The sequence below is a fragment of the Cydia fagiglandana genome, chromosome 2 (genome assembly GCF_963556715.1).
Source record: "Cydia fagiglandana chromosome 2, ilCydFagi1.1, whole genome shotgun sequence".
Taxonomy (NCBI): Eukaryota; Metazoa; Arthropoda; class Insecta; order Lepidoptera; family Tortricidae; genus Cydia; species Cydia fagiglandana.
Window position 1 is genome coordinate 26,478,163 of NC_085933.1, and position 21,034 is coordinate 26,499,196.

At 39.5% G+C, this 21,034-nt stretch overlaps 1 protein-coding gene and 1 long non-coding RNA gene across 3 annotated transcripts in view; both read left to right on the top strand.

Moving 5' to 3' along the window:
* The first annotated feature begins 403 nt into the window (after positions 1–403).
* On the top strand, positions 404–1,114 carry LOC134679710 (uncharacterized). Its single transcript, XR_010100386.1, has 2 exons — positions 404–993; positions 1,031–1,114. It is a non-coding gene; the product is annotated as an uncharacterized LOC134679710 (long non-coding RNA).
* Positions 1,115–3,191: 2,077 nt separating this feature from the next.
* LOC134679489 (inner centromere protein B) overlaps positions 3,192–21,034 on the top strand; it is a 31,118-nt gene continuing 13,275 nt past the window's right edge. The window contains exons 1-12 of one of the 2 annotated variants that reach the window (XM_063538421.1): positions 3,192–3,375; positions 3,683–3,800; positions 5,643–5,806; positions 6,262–6,321; positions 7,389–7,488; positions 7,938–8,072; positions 9,426–9,536; positions 9,955–10,082; positions 11,339–11,402; positions 11,686–11,737; positions 12,123–12,459; positions 12,981–13,086. In XM_063538421.1, coding sequence (XP_063394491.1) covers positions 3,295–3,375; positions 3,683–3,800; positions 5,643–5,806; positions 6,262–6,321; positions 7,389–7,488; positions 7,938–8,072; positions 9,426–9,536; positions 9,955–10,082; positions 11,339–11,402; positions 11,686–11,737; positions 12,123–12,459; positions 12,981–13,086 — 1,456 coding nt within the window. In that variant the 5' untranslated portion in view covers positions 3,192–3,294. The remainder of the gene's footprint in view (positions 3,376–3,682; positions 3,801–5,642; positions 5,807–6,261; positions 6,322–7,388; positions 7,489–7,937; positions 8,073–9,425; positions 9,537–9,954; positions 10,083–11,338; positions 11,403–11,685; positions 11,738–12,122; positions 12,460–12,980; positions 13,087–21,034) is intronic. The other variant, XM_063538428.1, reaches the window with a different exon arrangement.

Genomic DNA, 21,034 nt, shown 5'->3' on the forward strand with positions numbered 1-21,034 from the left:
CGTGGCGAAATGCCGGGATAACGCGCGGAAGAAGATGTAATATACTTATACACGGTGTAACATGAGGAAACCGAATAATTTTAACCACGCGTTTCTGAGGTCAAAAGAAGTAAAAAATGTAATATGAGTTTAGGTCAATTTCGCCAAAAAAAAATTTATTTTTGTTTCGTGTTTTTCAATTTTTTGAATGTATTTGTACATAAATAATACATGTTATTGGTGAACTTGTCACTTAAAATTGATTTTTACATTTTTTTTTCGTAGAACCTACTTTTTGCAAAGTGCTACTTGTCACTTTTTGACATCTAAGTATCAATAAGGATATTTAGACTACATCCCTTAAGCAGCAACATCACCGTCAAAAAGGCCTTTTACACCGTGTAACAATATTACAGGATGACCTAAAAAGGTTAGATCTTTACTGCGCCAAAAACTGTCTTGACCTCAATATCGAGAAGTGTTGCTGTATTTCATTCTCTCGCAAGCGTAGCCCAATTCATTTTGATTACCAGATTAAGAACAAAAAACTGAATAGGGTTACCGAAGTAAGAGATCTTGGTGTTTACGTAGACAGCGAGATTCAGCTCACTTCTCATATCGACAAAATTACGTCAAAGGCATATAGAATGTTAGGTTTTATTTTCCGACAAAGTAAAAATTTTAGTGATCCTCGAACCATTATTTTACTTTATAATGCCTTTGTCAGATCGCATTTAGAATTCGCTTCGGTCGTTTGGAGTCCTCAATATGCAGTGCATATTAATGCCATTGAAAAAATCCAAAATAAATTTATTAAATGGTTGAAATATAGATTCAAATTGTTTGATAGTGATAACATGGTAAGTCTCCAGCTGCGCAGGGAGCAAAAAGATCAAATTTTTCTGTTTAAATTACTAAACCATCTAATCGAGTCGCAATATCTTATTAGCAATATTTCATATAGATGTCCTAATTCCCGAACTAGATCCAAAGCTTTATTTGCCATTCCATTCTGTCGTACTAGGTACTTCAAAAACTCATATCTTGTTAGAGCATGCTCTACGTATAACTCTAAATATTCCAATTTTGATGTGTTCAACATGAAGCTGGGTAAATTTGTCACCTCAATGAAAAATAAACTATAACCTAAATAAGAACACACTTACATAAGTATAGGATGTAGGTAACTAAGTATTTGTTTTTTTTTTCTCGTTTTAACTAGCCAGCTAAAATATCAGTTCAATAACTTTCGGTTCACTTGATTGCTTTGGATAATACTTTTGTATTCTTTGTATTTTATTTGTATTCTTTGTATTTCATTAAGTTATTCCCTTTGAGCATTTCTGTTTTAATTTATCAGTGGAAACTGTTTTGGCTTGTGTATTATTAATATTAATTCATATTGTGTAAGATTGAAAGCTGTTTGTTTCCCAATAAAAAAAATAAAAAAATAAAAAAAAAACAAACTTATTTTTTTTTTAATTAATAATATCTCTGAAACTAGGCGAATATCAAAAAAGTTTATAGGACATTTTTGTCTCTAAATATGATCAGGAATACGCTGTTAAAATTATTCGATTTACTCATGTTACACCGTGTATAATCTAGATAGATTCACCTCCAAATTTTGAAAAAAAGGCTACGGGCTGTCAGGTGTTTCCGATGATTTTGTTATTTAATTTAAATTATTGTTAAGTAGGTAGGTATATACATATGAATATTATGCATTTACGATATTCATTGTTTCCAGTCGCTTTGCAAGAAATTGAGTAGGTGGATGCTATATCGCCTAAATTTATATAATAATGATAAGTTATATTCCCTAGTTGCTAAGAGCAGTAAGAAATAGGGATAGCATAGATTGGACCTGGGGATGAGGTGCTGACCCTTAACCGAGTATACTTGGATCGTCAGAACAGCGCCAAGAAACCGGAAGCGCACACTTTTTAGGGTTCCGTACCCAAAGGGTAAAAAAACGGGACCCTATTACTAAGACTCCGCTGTCCGTCAGTCCGCCTGTCCGTCTGTCTGTCTGTCACGGATGTCAACAGCCACACACACAACAGGGCCTATTGCAAACCACGGTCGACGTGTTGTCTCTCTGTCACACTTGTATATTCGTACGTAAGTGTGATAGGGAGGCAACACGTCGAACGTGGTTCGTGGTAGACCCCCAAGCTGTAACTCATGAACCGCGTGATTGCTAGACCGTTTACTTGACATACTATGAATAACAAATAATAAACAAGTGCGTGTCGGACTCGCGCACGAAGGGTTCCGCACCACAATGCAAAAAAAAAAAACAAAAAAAAGCAAAAAAAACGGTCACCCATCCAAGTACTGACCCCGCCCGACGTTGCTTAATTTTGGTCTAAAATCACGTTTGTTGTATGGGAGCCCCATTTAAATCTTTATTTTATTCTGTTTTTAGTATTTGTTGTTATAGCGGCAACAGAAATACATAATCTGTGAAAATTTCAACTGTCTAGCTATCACGGTTCGTCAGATACAGCCTGGTGACAGACGGACGGACGGACGGACGGACGGACGGACGGACAGCGAAGTCTTAGTAATAGGGTCCCGTTTTACCCTTTGGGTACGGAACCCTAAAAAGTACGGAACCCTGGGTGGGCGAATCCGACTCGCACTTGTCCGGTTTTTCAAACATTTTATTTACTCATTTGTTCAATTATTTAGTCTAAATCAGTTACTTACTAAAAAAAAATGATTCGTGTGCAAGCAATTTACAAAATTAAATTCTAGCTGACCTCATTTCCTTAATTAATATTATGAATTCAAATTAAAATTATATAAATAGAGTCGGACCAAGAAAAGCCTGCAGCGGATTTGATAGCCCACGCAGTGCAAGTGTTATTTTAAACGTCAAACTTCTATGAAATTATGACGTATAAATAACACTTGCACTACGTGGGCTATCAAATCCGTTGCAGACTTTTCTTGGTCCGACTCTATTCTAACAAGATTTTCTAAAATGCTTTCATTTTTTGCATTTTCTTTACAAAATCAATATCAGTGGCCTATTTTATAAAGCTACAAGTTACAATTTACAAGCGGAAGTCTCTTTCTAACCCTATGTGTTAGAACGAGACTTCCGCTTGTAAATTGTAATTTGTAGCTTTATAAAATAGGCCACTGGAAACGTATTATTTTGGAACGCATCCGATTCACATTTTGGCGACGACATGGCAACATTCAACGTAAAATTTCAATTTCAAACGGTTTTCGATTGTGTAGTGTTTTAGGTCATTTGTCAATTTGTGAAACATTTATTAAAGTGTATTTTTTATTACAATAATGTCCGTGTTTGATGAAATAATGTGTAAACTTAATGAAATATCTAACAGTTATGTTCGTTCCCTAAACGAAGACATAAAGGTACAGCGATATTGTGTTTAAAAATACGTTGTGAAAATGGTGGCTTGCGGTGTACTTATCAAACCGTTTTTGAAGAGATGTGATATTGAAAGTAGTGTTGTATTGTGTTCTTGTAACACATTTAGGTTTTTTGATCCAGGAAAATGCTTTATATCAACTATAAAATGCATATCAAGCATAGAAATATCACATCAAAACTTCAATTCCAAACTTTCTCGCTGCGACGCTTTTCCGCCTAAAATCTCAATAAAGTGTTCAATTACCGAGTGGAATACAGTGTTAGTGATTACAATGACGTGGTTTGCAGGTCGCTTTCGACGCTATAGATAAGTTTGCTGAGGAATATCAGAATGGACGCGGGAAACGGGACCAGAATCAGAAAAAGGCCCTGGTGAATACGCTTATGAGCATAAATGAAGACGAAGGTACGCCATTTTTAGTAGAATATGTCCAATTTACAATTTCAGTGCTTAAAAAAATGTTTATTTTGGTCTAAAATGCCTAAGTACTGGTTTGACAACAGCCTACAAACCTGTATTTGAGGACTTCCACTGTCTGTGCCAGTGCCATCAAATTTGTAGCAGACTTATCTTGGTCTTACTCAACATATTTTTTATAAAGTATGTTATACCAACTAAACTTAAGTTTCCAAGTGGTCTGTAGGTGCTCATGAAACAGCAAAAGACCAGGACAACACTAGGAAAATTTTATTTATTTATTTATTAGAGATAACCCAAAATGAGTCTTGGCCTCCAACACAAGAGCACGCCACTTTAATCGGTCCAGAATGGTATCCCGCCAGCTTTCGCCGACACTGAGCTCACGGAGATCTGCCTGCACTCTGTCTGCCCAGCCAGACATAAATGACAATTACATAATATTTTGATCCAAACGCATTGTTAAACCAGAATGGTTTGTCTCGATACTCCATTCCGCAGTACTTAAATAATTAAATTTACAATAAGCACTTAAAACTGATGATTATTCAGGCCAAAATTTAAGATCAGTGAGACTTCGTTGAACAATAGTAGTTTTTGAATATGAAAGGATTAAGGAAATCAGTTTCTTAATTACTTTACTTTAGAAAAAAATCTTTTATTTAATATTGCCAAATAGCACAGACAGCAGCAAAAGTTGCTAAGCTAAGGGTGGTGTTCAAATTACCTTGACACTCTTATTCTCTTAACAATTATAATGCATCAAGATCATTTTAAACACCTCACTGTCTTAGCAACTTCTGCTGCAAACTGTCTTTCTTATTCTTTCCATCCTGTTAGCAGGGGCTAGGGTGTAGGGCTCGAATCTTTTTCTTCCCCTGTCTCCGGTCATGGGCAGCTTGGGTAGCCTCCTCCCACCCCATCCCCAATCACGTTTCTGTTTGCCGGGCATCTACCAGGTCAGGGCCACTTTGGTTAGGTGGGTGTCAGGTTTCCTGAGGATATGCCCAACCCAATGCCATTTTGGCATCTGGATCTCCTTGTGTACGGGTGTTTGTCCGGTTATTCTCCATAAGCGAGCGTTGGTGATCCAGTTAGGCCACAGAATAAATAATAGCACTAAGTACAGATAGGGTTGCCAGATCGAAAGGCGCTATTATCGGGAAAAAATATCACTTTTTCGGGATTTTTGGGACTTGAGTCGGGAAAATAAAACATTGAAATTAAAGTAATTGTATTAAATACAGCGATATTTTACATTATTGGCACTACGTCTGTTGCTCTGCCCATAGACGTTTTTATATGAAAATAGTATAAATTCTTTGAGATCTTGAACAAACAAAAAAACGTAATAATCAACGCGGGTCGCTCGCTCGCTTGACGACAGTTCGGAACATGAAATTATTGTTTTATAACGTGAAGCTGTTTTTCGGGACAGTTTTCACTTTGTCGGGAATCGGGAACACATGCTAAAAATCGGGAGAATCCCGCCAAATCCCGACCATCTGGCAACCCTAAGTACAGAAGACTCACTCTCTAACAAAACGCGTCTGTTACGATCAGCACAGATATGGCCGCTAGGTGGCGACAGCGCCACGCGCGGCTCATGGCAAACCCCAAAATTGGGGCCGAACAGATGTACTTTTAGCTACCTGTAGAAAAGCGACGAAATCGCGGAGTGAGACACGCCTGGTTAGGTCAAAAGATACGCAGGATTTGCCTTAAGAATTTGTTCACAACACTTGTAAACCTTACTATAAAAGACATAAGGCCCACTGATAGATCATTAAGTGTTGCTGTTTGTACCAAAGATTACAACATTAATTCCAGATGAAAACTCCCCCAAAGAAGTCAGGAAGTCCCAGGATGGCTCGGAGAAGCGGCTCTCCAACAAGCGGAGCAAGGAGCAGGTGGACGGCATGTTGAGCCCTGAACAAGAGAAGAGACCCAAGAGAAACGCCTCTGTTAAGGCTCAGAACAATATTACCAAACAGGTAAATATTACAAATTACTACTATTGTACTGAATATTAGAAAGTAGCTTTTTACTGCGACTTTGTTAGTGTGGAATGAGTACTCTATAATGTTAATGACTGATGATAAGCGCGGAAAAGCATACTCCCATCTTAAATTCCATCAACGCACTTACAACCCTTCTGGTCTTGCACCTGAACCGTCTGCTTGTTTGCCTCCTGTATTATAAACAAAAAGTTAATGGACATATTTGCTAAGAATGCATGAAGGCTTATTTTAAACTGTGACCATGCACTTTTGTGGCCGTTTTAGGCAGCCAAAGTGTGAAAAATGGAAAAGATTTGAATTGATAGAGGGGTCAGATAAGTTCAGTTCAGAGTTCCAAAGCTGCGAGTCTGAACCAAATCTTTCTGGAGGAAGTCACATATAATCATAGTAATTTTATTAATATTACTCCATTCCGTTTTCTTGTGCAGAGACAAGCCCTCGAGTCTTTAAATCAGAACATTTTACTTCTCAGTGATGATGAAGATGTGGTAAATTTAAAAAATGTTTCAATTTCCATAGAATGTAATGTAAAATCAGAAAATAGCTAGTTTTTTTTTTCATTTCTTGCTTAAGTTTAGTTCTAACTAAAATTAAATTATGTAAAGCATTATATATATAACTAGCTTATATTGTATGAAAATTATGGAATTGGGTAAATTTAGATTTAAAATATTCATATTCTATTAGGTATATAGCAGTTCTTTCTACTATTCCTCCTAGCTATTAGTATGAGGACAGTTTACCCCATAATATATCACAAATATCTAATTGTATTGTAGTTTATATTATGAGTAAGCTAGATTTAATTGACTATTTAAGGCAACTTACACTCTGATCACATGGTCTGTCGTGACACTTTGGGGACATCCATTAATTACATCACACGTTTAGTGGGAGGGAGGGGGTCAAGAAAATGTGACATATTGTGACATAGGAGAGGGGGGAGACACAAACTTTGTGACGTCACTTTAACTTCATCAGTATCCGAAAATTTATTTAAATTATTTTATTCGCTGTACATTTAAATAAAAAGTTTTTAAAACGATAATCGTTTTTATTTGTTTAATTTTCTTTCCTAAGCAGTTTTGGGTTATAAAATTACTAATATTTATATCGTCAAAAATAGGTACTTACTTAATTCGATTTGGCGATTTCGTAGAAAAAATGTGACGTCACACTAGGGGGGAGGGGTTTGCCAAATGTGACCAAGTGTGACAAGGAGGGAGGGAGGGGTCAAAAAACCTAGAAATTCGTGTGACGTAATTAATGGATGACCCCTTTCCCACTTACATACTTGTTAAAAAGTATGGGCTGTTTATATATTACATATTTACTTGTTAGCCTGTTGTGTCCCATTGCTGGGCAAATGCCTCCCTCTCTTTCTTCCACGCGTCTCGTTCTATGGCAATATTACTTTCCGAAAGACGTCATGATCGTGCCGCCATCTCCTTCGAGGTCTGCCGTGACGCCGCACTATGTTTGGTGTCCACTCGGTTTTCTTGGCGCACAAGTCGTTTGGCGTTTGTTTATAAAAAATATAAATATTAACCTGCAGGTGAACGTGAGTCTGACACAGAAGCTGCGGCGAGACGACACGGACAAGACACGGCGACGTAAGGACGACGACAAGGAAAACACGCTGCCTGTTGTACAGGGTAAGCTTGCAATAAATGCTGTACATGTAAAGCTATGTCCACACTGCCATTTTGTTCCATAAGGGACTCCCCAGATATATCGACGCGCAATCGACAAAAGCCGATATACTCAAGACTTTTCCCACCATCTCCATGTGCCAAATAATGGAGCTCATGGGTAGCGTAGCGTTAAGGACCTTTAAAACGCTAATTTATTTACCGCTGTAGAGTTCATAAATGTATATACATTTTTTACCTTATTGCAATGGATTAAGGTGAAGAAATGTATACATACTTATGAACTGGACTGCAGCTAGGGCACGTGAATATGCCTTATTTATCAACCTTATATGGACATCAGGGTTTCGGGTTTTGCACAGATTTTTTTATGTGGCAATAATTAACCCTCCTGTGTCTAGTAGGATTTCAATGAGCGAGTTTGCATTCTAACAATGACTACAACATTACAGTGAAACAAGAGAAGATATCCCTCCCTCCGGAGCCCATGGAAACAGAAGCAGTGTTAGACATACCGTTAGTGCCTGTGAAAGAAGAACCCAATAAGGATGAAGCCTCCATGCCACCGCCAGCCGCCCCTGTTCCAAGTAAGATTGAGATTATTTTATATACCTGCTGCATAATTATGATTATTATGAATGTCAAACATGGGGGCCACTTTTTGAAGTGGCTAGAGGGAATAATCCCTCTAGCCACTTCAAAAAGTGGCCCCCATGTTTGTTATAGATCATTTAGTTTATACATAGTCTGGCAAACACAACTTGTTAGTCAGTAAGAACCAGGAAATCTATACTCATCCCTTTCTTTTGGGTGCTAGTACAGTCGCCATCAGATATATCGGAGTGGCAGAAGTGCTCAAAAATATCTGAATACGCACCTAGCGCCATAACAATAGAGGCATGTTCAGATATTTGTGAGCACCTTGGCCGCTCCTATATATCTGATGGCGACTGTACTAGCGTGAGATACAGACAGTTATGAGTATGACTCTTATCTATGTTTGAAATGAGACAGTCGTGGGCCAAACTCATCATCATCATTCTCTTGCCCTTGTCCCATTCACTTGGGGTCGGCGCAGCATGTCTTTCTCTTCCACACCTCTCTGTCGCCCGTTATTTCATCATTCACTTGCATTCGTTTCATATCATCTCTCACACAGTCCATCCACCTTTTCCTCGGTTTTCCTTTCCTCGTACTTCCCTGCACATTCATTCCGCATCACATGCCCGTACCACGCTAGGCGATTTGCCCTTACTTTTTCTGTTATGGGTGCAACTTTCAGGCTTCCTCTTATATACTCATTCCTTATCCTATCCATTCTCGTCACGCCACACATCCATCTCAACATTCTCATCTCCGCTACATGCAATCTCTTTTCATCCGTCACCTTTAGGGCCCAACACTCTGATCCATACATGACGACAGGTCTTATGACTGATTTATATATTTTACCCTTCAACCGAAGAGGCATTCGGGCGTCGCAAATGGTTCCCGTGACCTGTCGCCATTTCATCCATCCTGTGCTAATCCGGTTTTTCACGTCACGGTCAATATCGCCATCGCACTGTACGAGCGAACTGAACGAGTCGTGGGCCAAACTCATAGAAGGTAGCATCCTATAGAAGTGGTGTGCGCGTGCCTCCGTGAGGGACAAAACATACGCAATGCGACAATATTACAAACACGTTTTAACATTCCTGACAATATACCAAAACCAATCTACGTAATTCGGTCGGGTTATTAAATTTGTTGCCTACCATAAATCATATTAAGTTCATGGTGGGGAACAAACAAAAAGTGAGACTGTGACAAGGACAAGCAATAGTACCGCTTTCTCTGCTACTCCTACTGAAAGTTCTATTCGTTCCGTCATTTGGCCCCTCCCCCGCTTCCTCTCCATATTATTGTACCTCTATGGCCAAACTATATTGTACTTGCAGAGCCCCGCAGGCTACCGCCGAAGGAGAAATCTACGGATAGCGAGGAAGAGCCGTCCGGCAAGCGTAGCACAAGAACAAGGAAGAATACGGAGACCATGCCTCCACCACCTGGTAAAACAATATACCTTCATTTTGCTTATTAAATCATTACTTTATTCAACGTTTAAATAAAGTAATACCAAAGAGAAGGCAGTAAATTTACAGTGGCTACATAATTTACTTTGACAATCCGCCTCTATACACTTTATTCCCTTTGCTTTTATCTTAGTATGTATTTAATGTGTGTTTGTGCAAAACATATCCCCCTACACTGTCTACAGGAAGGAGTACCTAGAAACCAATACCTAGGAACTCCGTGCACACTGAAGGAGGCAGTTAGCAACCTGAAGACACTGCTAGGTTTCATGGAGGAGCTAGGGTGGCTAGAGTATTGCTACCTCGTCTTCACGCAAAATAGGCGTAATGGTGGTCGACTCGTGGAAAACGCCCAGTATAATTAACCAACTATGTATGTGTGTTCGTGTTTTAGCCCCGGCACCTGTGGAGCGAGTAGCCCGGGCTTCTCGCCGCGGCACGGCCACTAGGCAAGCTGAAGCGGACACGCAGCAACTACCGCCACCGCCAGAACCCAGGCCCAAACGCACCCGAGCTAAAAAGGTACTACTAAACTCGAATTTAAACTGTTGTGACACATACTAGAGTCTGGCTAGCCAAAAATTGTTGACAAATATTTCGTTGTTGTATCACCAATTGTCTATGATTTAAAAAAAGCTAAAAGTCAGTTGTCAATTTATGTCATTCATTCAAATTGTTTGCGGTTTATAAGGGGTTTATTTTAAATAATATTAATAATTTCTATACTGAGTGAGGTTTGCAAACTATTATTTAAGCTCGTAAATAATTACGACAATGTGCGATGTCGACGTGTAGCGTTGTATAACGAAAAACTGCAATGTTTACAAGTCCTAACCAAATGTAAACAAATTAGGAGGTTGGTGCTCTATAAATATTTTGATACTTTAAGTACTAGTTTTAACATTTGCCTATTACTTTGATTAAGTACGTGAATTTATTAATGCCTGAATCTCATAAACAGGACAAGTATATAAAGAAACGGATAAACTAAAAGTTCTGAAAAATATCTATAAAATATAAATATTGGAACGTAAACATATGTGTTTGTCGTTGACTGTATTTTAAATAGTGGTAGAAATTATGTGAGCTGACTTTGAGTGCACATAATCGTTTATTTAACTTATTTCCTTAGGTACCTTACTTGTGCACAGAAAATCTAAAATATTGTCTAGTATCAAAACTATAATTCCTACTGCACAAAGTGTGACCAGCCCAAGATTTTTTGAATTTCCCGCCAAACAATTGTGTAAAATTTCAGTAGCCAGACTCTAACATTGAATAATTTTACGGTTTAGACTGACTTGTTCTAAGTCACTCGCGCGACATGTTTCGAGCCTACCTTAACCTTACCTTACCTTGGACTTACGTCTGAAATAAATGTTTTTTTTAACAAAGTAACGAGGAGTCATCATCATTTCATTCATCATTTCGGCCTATATACGTCCCACTGCTGAGCACAGGCCTCCTCTCATGCGCGAGAGGGCTTGGGCTATAGTCCCCACGCTAGCCCAATGCGGATTGGGGACTTCACATACACCTTTGAATTTCTTCGCAGATGTATGCAGGTTTCCTCACGATGTTTTCCTTCACCGAAAAGCTAGTGGTAAATATCAAATGATATTTCGTACATAAGTTCTGAAAAACTCATTGCTATGAGCCAGGATTTGAACCCTCGACCTTCGGATTGAAAGTCAGATGTCATATCCACTCGGCCACCACTGCTTAACGAGGAGTGCCTTCAATAAAATATAAAGTACATATGTTCATGGTTTTTGCAGAAAGTATCAGAGTCCTCAACTACAGACATAGAAAATACACAACCGCCCGTTGAAAACAGCATTGGTAAGTTATTAATCTCTAATGCTCTAGTTTCCTAGGATAGCGGTGTCGTCATATAGCGGCCGTCTCCATACAAACACTACGATATCCATATTTAGCCGCTATATGACGGCACCGCTATCCTCGGAAAACCGATCTTTACCCCTACATCTTTCTATTGCACACAAATCACTCAATATACCTTTTAAAATTGACTTTCTAACGCATCATATATTAATTACATTACACAACATTGATTTCTGTATGTTTATAATTATATATAAAATATTAATTAATATTTATCCAGGTACACCAGACAAACCACGACCAAAGAGGACTAGAAGAGGGAAGAAAGCAGCGTAAGTATCAGGAACAATTTTAAATCAGGCAAAGATTGAACTGTGCCCAGTTTTTCACACATTTAGACGACCGGTCTGGCCAGGTGGGTAGTGACCCTGCCTGCGAAGCCGATGGTCTTGGGTTCGAATCCCAGTAAGGGCATTTATTTGTGTGATGAACATTAATATTTGTTCCTGAGTCATGGGTGTTTTCTATGTATATAAGTATCTATTTATCTATATAAGTATGTATATCGTCGCCTAGCACCCATAGTACAAGCTTCGCTTAGTTCGGGGCTAGGTTGATCTGTGTAAGATATCCCCCAATATTTATATTTTATCTAGATACATAGTTCATACAATATGTATGACATAAATTAACACATAACTGAAAACTTTTTTTCAGCGAGGAAGAACCACCTAAACCAAAAGATCCATCCCCAGAACCAGAAATAATCACCCCCAAAGAAGAAAGAATATCCATCCCCGACACCCAATCGCCCGCCATACCTCAAAAGACCGTCAAAAAGACCAAAAATGACTCTACTCAATCTACTATCTCAGATGACTCGGTCCAATCGAAAAAGGGCGGTAAGAAGAAGGGGCCAAAGTCCAAAGTTGACAAGCAAGCGATGGAGGAGACTCAGATTATAAGCAATGTGAATACAACGGTGACTATTAGTATGGATAAGACGGTCGTGCTGACTAATGGGGTGTATGACCATACTGACGGAAAGACGACGGTAAGTCGTTATTAATGTTATACTTTTAAAGTGATTGCGACTGAATGTACAGTCGCCATCAGATATATCGGAGCGGCCAAGGTGCTCACAAATATCTGAACATAATGTCTTGCGGCGTGTTCAGATATTTGTGAGCGCCTTAACCGCTCCGATATATCTAATGGCGACTGTACCTACTAAGCAAGAAAGTATTAATCATGAAGAAAAAATATGAATAAAAGTTGCAGAAACTAATACTTTTTTATTTATTTTGATTTTATTAACTTGAAATTTTAAGCGGGAAATCTTATTAATCGGTATAAAAATTATATTGAAGTAATTATATTTTCAAGCATTAATTAGAGAAATCGGCGTAAAATTAGTTGTGGAAATATTTATTCCTCGTGTAATATACTCAAAATTTATATTACTGACACATTTATTATTTTAGTGTGGATGATCGCCCTAGGAACAAAGGAAAATAATATATGAAAGTTTGTAAAGATAGATAATATAATATTTATGTTTCGTATTTTTTACAGATTGCAATGAATGAAACAGTCGTGTTAGACAAAATCAACAGAGACACCATGGTTCTAGAGAAACCACAGGCTAAGATTATGGACTCCACAGTTGTTATAGAGAAAGGTAACATTTTACTTAAAATTGATGTCATATGTAAGTCACAGATTTATAGCTTTTTGAAATTCAAAAGGACAATGAATAATACAGATTAACCCTTCGTATGTCTAAGCACTGATCAGTGCGAACGAATTTAAACCTATTGTATTAAACAAAGGATTTTAATTCGAGCGCACCGATCAGTGCTTAGACAGATGAAAGGTTAAGGTGGTTCTCCTTGCTCGATTTTCATACAACTTTCTTGGCACCCTAGCTCCTATTATATAGGGTTTCTTCACTTGTATATGTAATGTTTGGGTAGTATATATATTTCTGTCTTCGCTTAACGTAAAAAATACTAGATTTTGATTAAAATTATTAAGAAAAAAGCCTTTAAATATTGGTAAAATTTTGCCTCATTGCTTGTTTGTGTGAGTGATGCTTATAGTATCGGTGTAATTCTAACATGGCGACTTCATTTGACAAGCAATCATTTTTAATTTCTCAAAGGTGTAACAGATGGCACTTTAAAACCGCAACACAGATTACCTGTGTATTTTGTTTTATTTTCACTCAATAGAGGGAGGTATATTTAATGCACAAAGCATGTTACGAGTATACCTACTCATTTAAGAATCTCCTTTCTGATATAATTTCATTCCCAGATTTAATATAACTTAATAATTATTATGATTATTACACAATAAAATACATTTATATATTTATAGAAAGGTCAGTCCAAACAATCATTCGCGTTACGGTCGTCCACCGAAAACCCTTGTGAATTCTGCTTTCGTTTCGGTAAATGTTCTCTGGAAAAGCCTATATTTATTGTAACAATGATTTTTAAACTAAAATACCTAGCTATATTTTTCTCAAAAATATATACATAGGTATGTGGAGAAAAATGTCATCTTCTTGTAAATAAACAAGATTCTATAATATCTTCTGCTTGTGCATAACAATAACATTAGTAGATGATATTTTTAGGGTTCCGTACCCAAAGGGTAAAACGGGACCCTATTACTAAGACTTCGCTGTCCGTCCGTCTGTCCGTCTGTCTGTCACCAGGCGGTATCTCACGAACCGTGATAGCTAGACAGTTGAAATTTTCACAGATGATGTATTTCTGTTGCCGCTATAACAACAAATACTAAAAACAGAATAAAATAAAGATTTAAATGGGGCTCCCATACAACAAACGTGATTTTTGACCAAAGTTAAGCAACGTCGGGAGTGGTCAGTACTTGGATGGGTGACCGTTTTTTTTTTGCTTTTTTTTTGTTTTTTTTGCATTATGGTACGGAACCCTTCATGCGCGAGTCCGACTCGCACTTGCCTGGTTTTTTTCAAAAATGCTGCCTTTCACCCGAGTTAAAACACTCTACTTTTCTTTTCGCATACGAGGAAAGTAAAATGCATGTGTTTTTTTAAATACATTTTTATAGTAGGTATTTTTGAGAGTAGGTATTTTCAATTAACAATTTGGCCAAAAGTATCGTTATTTATGGAATGGGGAGTCAAATATCAGAATGGAAATTGTATAACAAATCCATTTATACCCAAATTTCAATTGCTTATTGTAAAAAGAATAATAAAATCGTACTTGGAATTGGAACCTAAACTGCTCTAGTGCAGAAACGTATCATTTCCTGCACACCTTTTACAACAACAATGACCCTCTTTCATATATTCGGTCAAATTGTGCTTTTTGAAAAACTAATTATAGCCAGCCTTTTATGAATGTAGTATGATACCTTAGGGTATGGTGCTTTACGCACACTAGCGTCCCTTCCCCTCCCCCTGACGCAACCCCCCCTTTTTGCATGAAATATGTCCCGGTTCACAGTTTTTTACATGTTTTGAGGAAAGTATACATTTTAGGTAAAAAGTGTCAATGAAAGAAATAATCCTTAATAAATTCTTAATAAAAAAGGTCATATTCATTTTTTTTATATGATGCACCTAATTCATGTATTAGCTTGTCAAAATTCGAAATAACATAGTTTTTACTTAGGGTTCGAAATTCATTTATTATACACGGTGTAACATGAGGAAACCGAATAATTTTGACAGCGTATTCCTGATCACATTTAGAGACAAAAATGTCCTATAAACTTTTTGAAATTCGCCTAGTTTCAGAGCTAATACCAATTAAAAAAAAAAACAAGTCTATTGTTACATAGTTCAAAACGCCTTTTTGATGGCGATGTTGCTACTATGGGATTTAGTCTAAATATCCTTATTGATATGTCAAAAAGTGACAAGTAACACTTTGCAAAAACTAAGTTTTACGAAAAAAAAAACATTTTAAGTGACAAGTTTACCAATAGCATTTAATTTTTATGTACAAATTCATTCATAAAATTAAAAAAAAACCAAACAATATTTTTTTTTGGCGAAATTGACCTAAACACATATTACATATTACATTTTAGGATAAAAGTGTCAATGAAAGAAATAGTTCCTTATTAAATTCTTAGTAAAAAAGGTTATATTCATTTTATAACACTTATTATACAAGGTGTCCTCAAGAAATGCGAAAGATTTTATTTCTGAGGTCAAAAGAAGGAAAAAATGTATGTATGAGTTTAGGTCAATTTAGCCGAAAACAATTTTTTTTATTGTTTTTAGGGTTCCGTACCTCAAAAGGAAAAAACGGAACCCTTATAGGATCACTCGTGCGTCTGTCTGTCTGTCCGTCTGTCACAGCCGATTTTCTCCGGAACTACTGGACCAATCAAGTTGAAATCTGATACACATATGTAAGTTTGTAAACAAATGAATTTTAAACATGGGGGCCACTTTTGGGGGGTAAATGAAAAAATTCAAAAATAAAAAAAATCAAACTATATCATGTTACATATCAAATGAAAGAGCTTATTGTAAGGATCTCAAATATATATTTTTATAATTTTCGAATAAACAGTTTAGAAGTTATTCAAGAAAATAGGCAAAAAATGACTATTCCCCCCCCTTTATCTCCGAAACTACTAGGTTTAAAATTTTGAAAAAATACATAAAATAGGTCTATACCTATAGATGACAGGAAAACCTATTAGAAATCTACAGTCAAGCGTGAGTCGGACTTAATTACAGTTTTTGATCCGACTCCTACGGATTTTTTAAAGATTTCACTCACGTTTCTGGACTCACGTCAGGGGGAGGGGAAGGGACGCTAGTGTGCGTAAAGCACCATACCCTAAGGTATCATACTACATTCATAAAAGGCTGGCTATAATTAGTTTATCTTCCCCATACATTAGAACACAATTTAACCGAATCTGGTGCGGAATGTACGCTTGAAGGACCTGCGGTAGTGCAGCCCGAAGATAGCAGGGACTATGGCTATGAGTGTTAGTTTATGTTTTAATGGGGCCGACCTTACCTCAATGTATTTTTAATGGTTCTTGGTGGCGGCCGCCAGATGAGTGGTTGGTTCGTTATATCCTCCACTTATTTTCACCTTATTCTCACTCGCGAATCGATTTTACCATTTTACGATATATTTTAGACGTATATTTTTCATGACTGACAGCACTGACTTCGATTTGAATTTTATTACGTTTTTGGCGCTTAAAAGGAGGTCGGCAAAAGGCGAGTGACATGAGAAATGAGGTCGAGTATGTTAATGAAAGAAAGAGTGAGCGATATGGATGAATGTGAATGATAATGAATGAAAAGGGGCGCGAACATTCCCCCCCGGCTTTAAAGGGTTCCTTTAAAGGAAACAAAACTAAATAAAGTAAGAGATAACCCTTCTCATCAAACTAAACGATCATTCACAACAATAGCGAAATAACAAACTAAAAGAAAAGTATTATCCTAACGAATTATACTATATACATATTATTGGTTAGGCAGTGGGCACAATCGCACGACAGGACGGACAAAACTTCCTTTATTTGTTCTGACAGTGACAACGCGGGTTGAGCCGTCCTTCGAAGGATGCACTGCCTCCACAACGCCTAAAGGCCATGAAAATGGCGGCGCATTATCTACCTTTATAACAACCACAGTGCCAATTACGATGGGAACTGATGGCGTGGTCCATTTAGCTCGAGACTGCAACTGATGCAGATACTCTGCACGCCATCGTTGCCAGAAAGACTGCACTATCTTATCCAGGAGGGCATGTCGGTCACGTAAATTGGCTGACTCCACCAATGGAACAGGTAAAGACAACAGCGGAGCAGTGTTGAGAAAATGAGCCGGAGTGAGAGCCGACGGCTCAGCGGGATCACTGCTCAGGGCTGTCAGTGGTCGTGAATTTACCAGAGCCTCTATCTGCGCAAGCGTAGTCAGAAGTTCCTCGTATGACAGTATTTGCGTACCGATTACCTTGAAAAGGTGATTTTTGACTATTTTCACCATGCTCTCCCACGCGCCTCCAAAGTGTGGAGAAGCGGGAGGAATAAACTTCCAATCAATGCGGTTCTCCGCGAGCTCCATTTCCAGATGTGGACGATGATCGTCCAAAAACTTGTAGAGGTCTCGCATATAAGAGTTGGCGCCGGTAAAATTAGTCCCATTGTCCGAATACATGCATTGGACGGGGCCCCGCCGCGCCAAGAAGCGCTTTAAAGCAGCCAAGAAGTTAGCGGTACTCAATTCCGTCGCTATCTCGATATGAATGCAGCGCGTCGTGAGGCAAGTGAAGATGCATAACCAAGCCTTGCGACTCTTGACTCCTCTGCCACGAGTAGGTGTGTACTGCAAGGGCCCTGCATAATCACACCCCGTATGCGTAAAAGGTTTATCCACCTTATTCACGCGACAGCTCGGCAAGTCTGCCATGAGCGGGAAAGACGATTGTGGATTCGCTCGGAAACATGTGTTGCATTTGGCAACTCGGTCACGAATGACACGACGAGCCGATAGTATCCAATACTGAAGCCTAAGTATAGACATCAATGCCTCAGGACCGGCATGCAAATGCTTTCTGTGGAAGTAATCGACAATCAGATTAACTACATGATCACGTCGGGGAAGCACAATTGGGTGTTTCTGCGTATATTCCAAGTCAGCATTTGACAGTCGGCCTCCAACACGAATCAGACCGTCTTTATCCATGAACGGTTTAAGCTTTTGTAAGGCAGGCGAACAACACTTCTTGCTTTTAATTTTATCAATATCGTCGCTGAAGTGTTGACTTTGTAACGATGAAAGAATTTTGCCTTCAGCAAACTCTAGGTCAGACCGAGTAAGTGCCGTGGATCGCGGTTTCGGTTTAAGAATGCGGTACACGTATACGATGATACGCAATAGTCGTGACCACGATGATATCCGCTGAGCGAGCGAATAAAGTGGTGACTCTGGCATATCCGTAGTCGTAGCGTGTGCAAGAGGCTTAAGCTCCGGCACTTCACCGATGGACTCTCGATCGAGTTCCCTTAAAGGCCACTCTGATGGATGCTTGGAAGCCCAAGCTGGTCCCGTGAACCACAAAGGATGATCCACTAGCTTAGCAGGCGTCAGTCCACGGGACAGGCAATCCGCGGGATTTTCCAAGCCCGCCACATGATGGAAGCAGCTGGCCGGAATAGCTTCAATAATCTTAACTACCCGGTTGGCAACAAACGTCTGCCAGCGGTGTGGTGATGACTGAATCCAGCAGAGGGCAACCTTCGAGTCAGTAAACGCGTAGATCTCGTTGATCTTATAACGAGGTTCGAAGTTATCTTGCACCTTCCGCATGAGCTTCGCCAGGAGGACTGCAGCACACAATTCTAATCTCGCAACTGAGACTGTTTTAAGGGGACTGACCTTCGACTTGGAACACACCAGCCGAGTTGTCACTTCGTCTCCTTTTAGAACCTGAAGGTATACTACACCTCCATATGCACGCTCGGATGCATCACCGAAGCCTAAAAGGTTTATAGTACAACCCTGTACTACTCCAAGATGACGCGGTATGTGGATTTCATTGAGTTTTGGCAACTCTGAACAGAATCGTTCCCATAAATCCACAATATGGGGCGGGGGAGTCTCATCCCAGTCGCATTTGATCAACCAAAGCTCCTGGATGAGGAGTTTTGCATATAAGACAACTGGAGCTACTAAGCCCACGTTATCCCATAGACGTGCCACTGCGGACAAGATCGTCCTTTTAGTGCACGTTGAGTCTGGCTCTGTCACTTTGAAATGGAAATAATCACCAGACTTATTCCAACATAAGCCAAGAACCTTTTGGGAGACCCCTGGGTCGATTTCAATGTCTACGGAAGCCCGGTGCGAAGCGGGTATTTCGCGTAGCACGGCGTCTGAATTGCAGGTCCATTTCACAAGATCAAATTGACCGCATTTGAATAGATCAATCAGTTCCTTAGCCGCGGTAATAGCAACAGACTCATCCTGCTGTTGCGAGTCATCTGACATAATGCTAAAACATACGTCATCCATGTAAGTACAGGAGGATGCAATCGCTGCGGCCTTGGGATACTTATGTCCGTCGTCTGCAATCAGCTGACGGACGACGCGGAGCGCGTGATAGGGACTCGACTTCATGCCAAAACACACACGATTGAACTCGTACGTGGTAATGGGATCTGCCGGGCGGAATCTATACAAGATTCGCTGAAACTGGCGGTCCGCTTCGCGAACACCAATCTGCAAAAACATTTGACGGCAATCGGCCGAAAGCGCTATTCTGAATAAGCGAAAGTTCAGAAGGATTGAAAACAAATCCCCTTGAAGGTTGGGCCCTGAGTGCAATACATCATTCAGCGACAGGCCTGTGCTTGTCTTGCTACTCGAGTCCAGGACCATGCGCACTTTGGTCGTTGCCTTGTCCTCGCGCACGACAGCCATATGAGGAATTGTGTACGCGATAGCTGGTGAGGCGTTCATGGCGTTAGTTACCTCCGATATGTAACCCTTACTGACGTATTCCCGAATGATATCGTCATAGGCGGCACGTAACATACTCGATAACTCTAGCTTCCTTTCAAGGCAAAGAAAGCGCCTCTTAGCAGCAGAATGCGACTCTCCAAGCTTGAACACGTCATCTCGGAAAGGCAATGCGACAGTATATCTGCCACTAGCGTCGCGCGTGGTGGTAGCGCGAAAGTAATCCTCGCATTCAAGTTCATCTTGACTTTGAGCGGGCGGAGCGGATACTTCCTCGATCTCCCAGAACCTTTTGAGGAGGTAGTCCATGGAGTCCTGAACGGAAGTACAACATGCCGAAGTATATTTACGCGGTGCCTGTAAAGCAGGGACCGAACCCATTAAAATATACCCCAATACCGTCTGAATAGCCGGTGGCATATGGTCCACGTCGCTTTTGACAATGTGCGGTAACAACAAATGCGGGAATATAGTTGCACCCACCAGGACATCAATTGCGACGGGCGTATCCAACGTGTCGTCAGCCAGAGGAAGTCCATGAACATGCGTGAGGGTCGACATGTCCACGGGCACTGACGGCAAGTCGTCGGTGATGCGATCTACCACAAGACTCGAAACGTCAAAGTTGACGTTTTCGTCAAACCGCGAAAATATTTGAATATCTGCGTTACCCTTAACAATTTTTTTAGTTTTTCCAATGCCAAATACAGCGCTTGGTCTTTTATTAAAATTCAGACCTAATCGCTTACAACACTCCTCAGTAATGAAGTTACTTTGTGACGCGGTGTCAAGTAAACATTTGATGACTTGTGTTCCACCCTTATTATCGCGGACGATAACCTTTGCGGTGGACAGCAAAACCGTATCACACGAAGATGTTGAGTTTTGATTTGACATCTTATTGTTAGAGGCCGCTAGTGCTTGAGTCACGATAGACGTGTTGCAAGATGTGCTCTCCGGCGGTGAAGACGACTTAGCCGCGGCGCTCGCAGATGTATTTGTCACATCAGATGTCGTAGCTTTTTCATCCTTGTCGTTGTCAAAATGCAACAGAGTATGATGCTTTTGATGGCAAACTCGACATTTCACCTCGGAATTGCACTCGCGGGTGCGGTGTTTGATACTA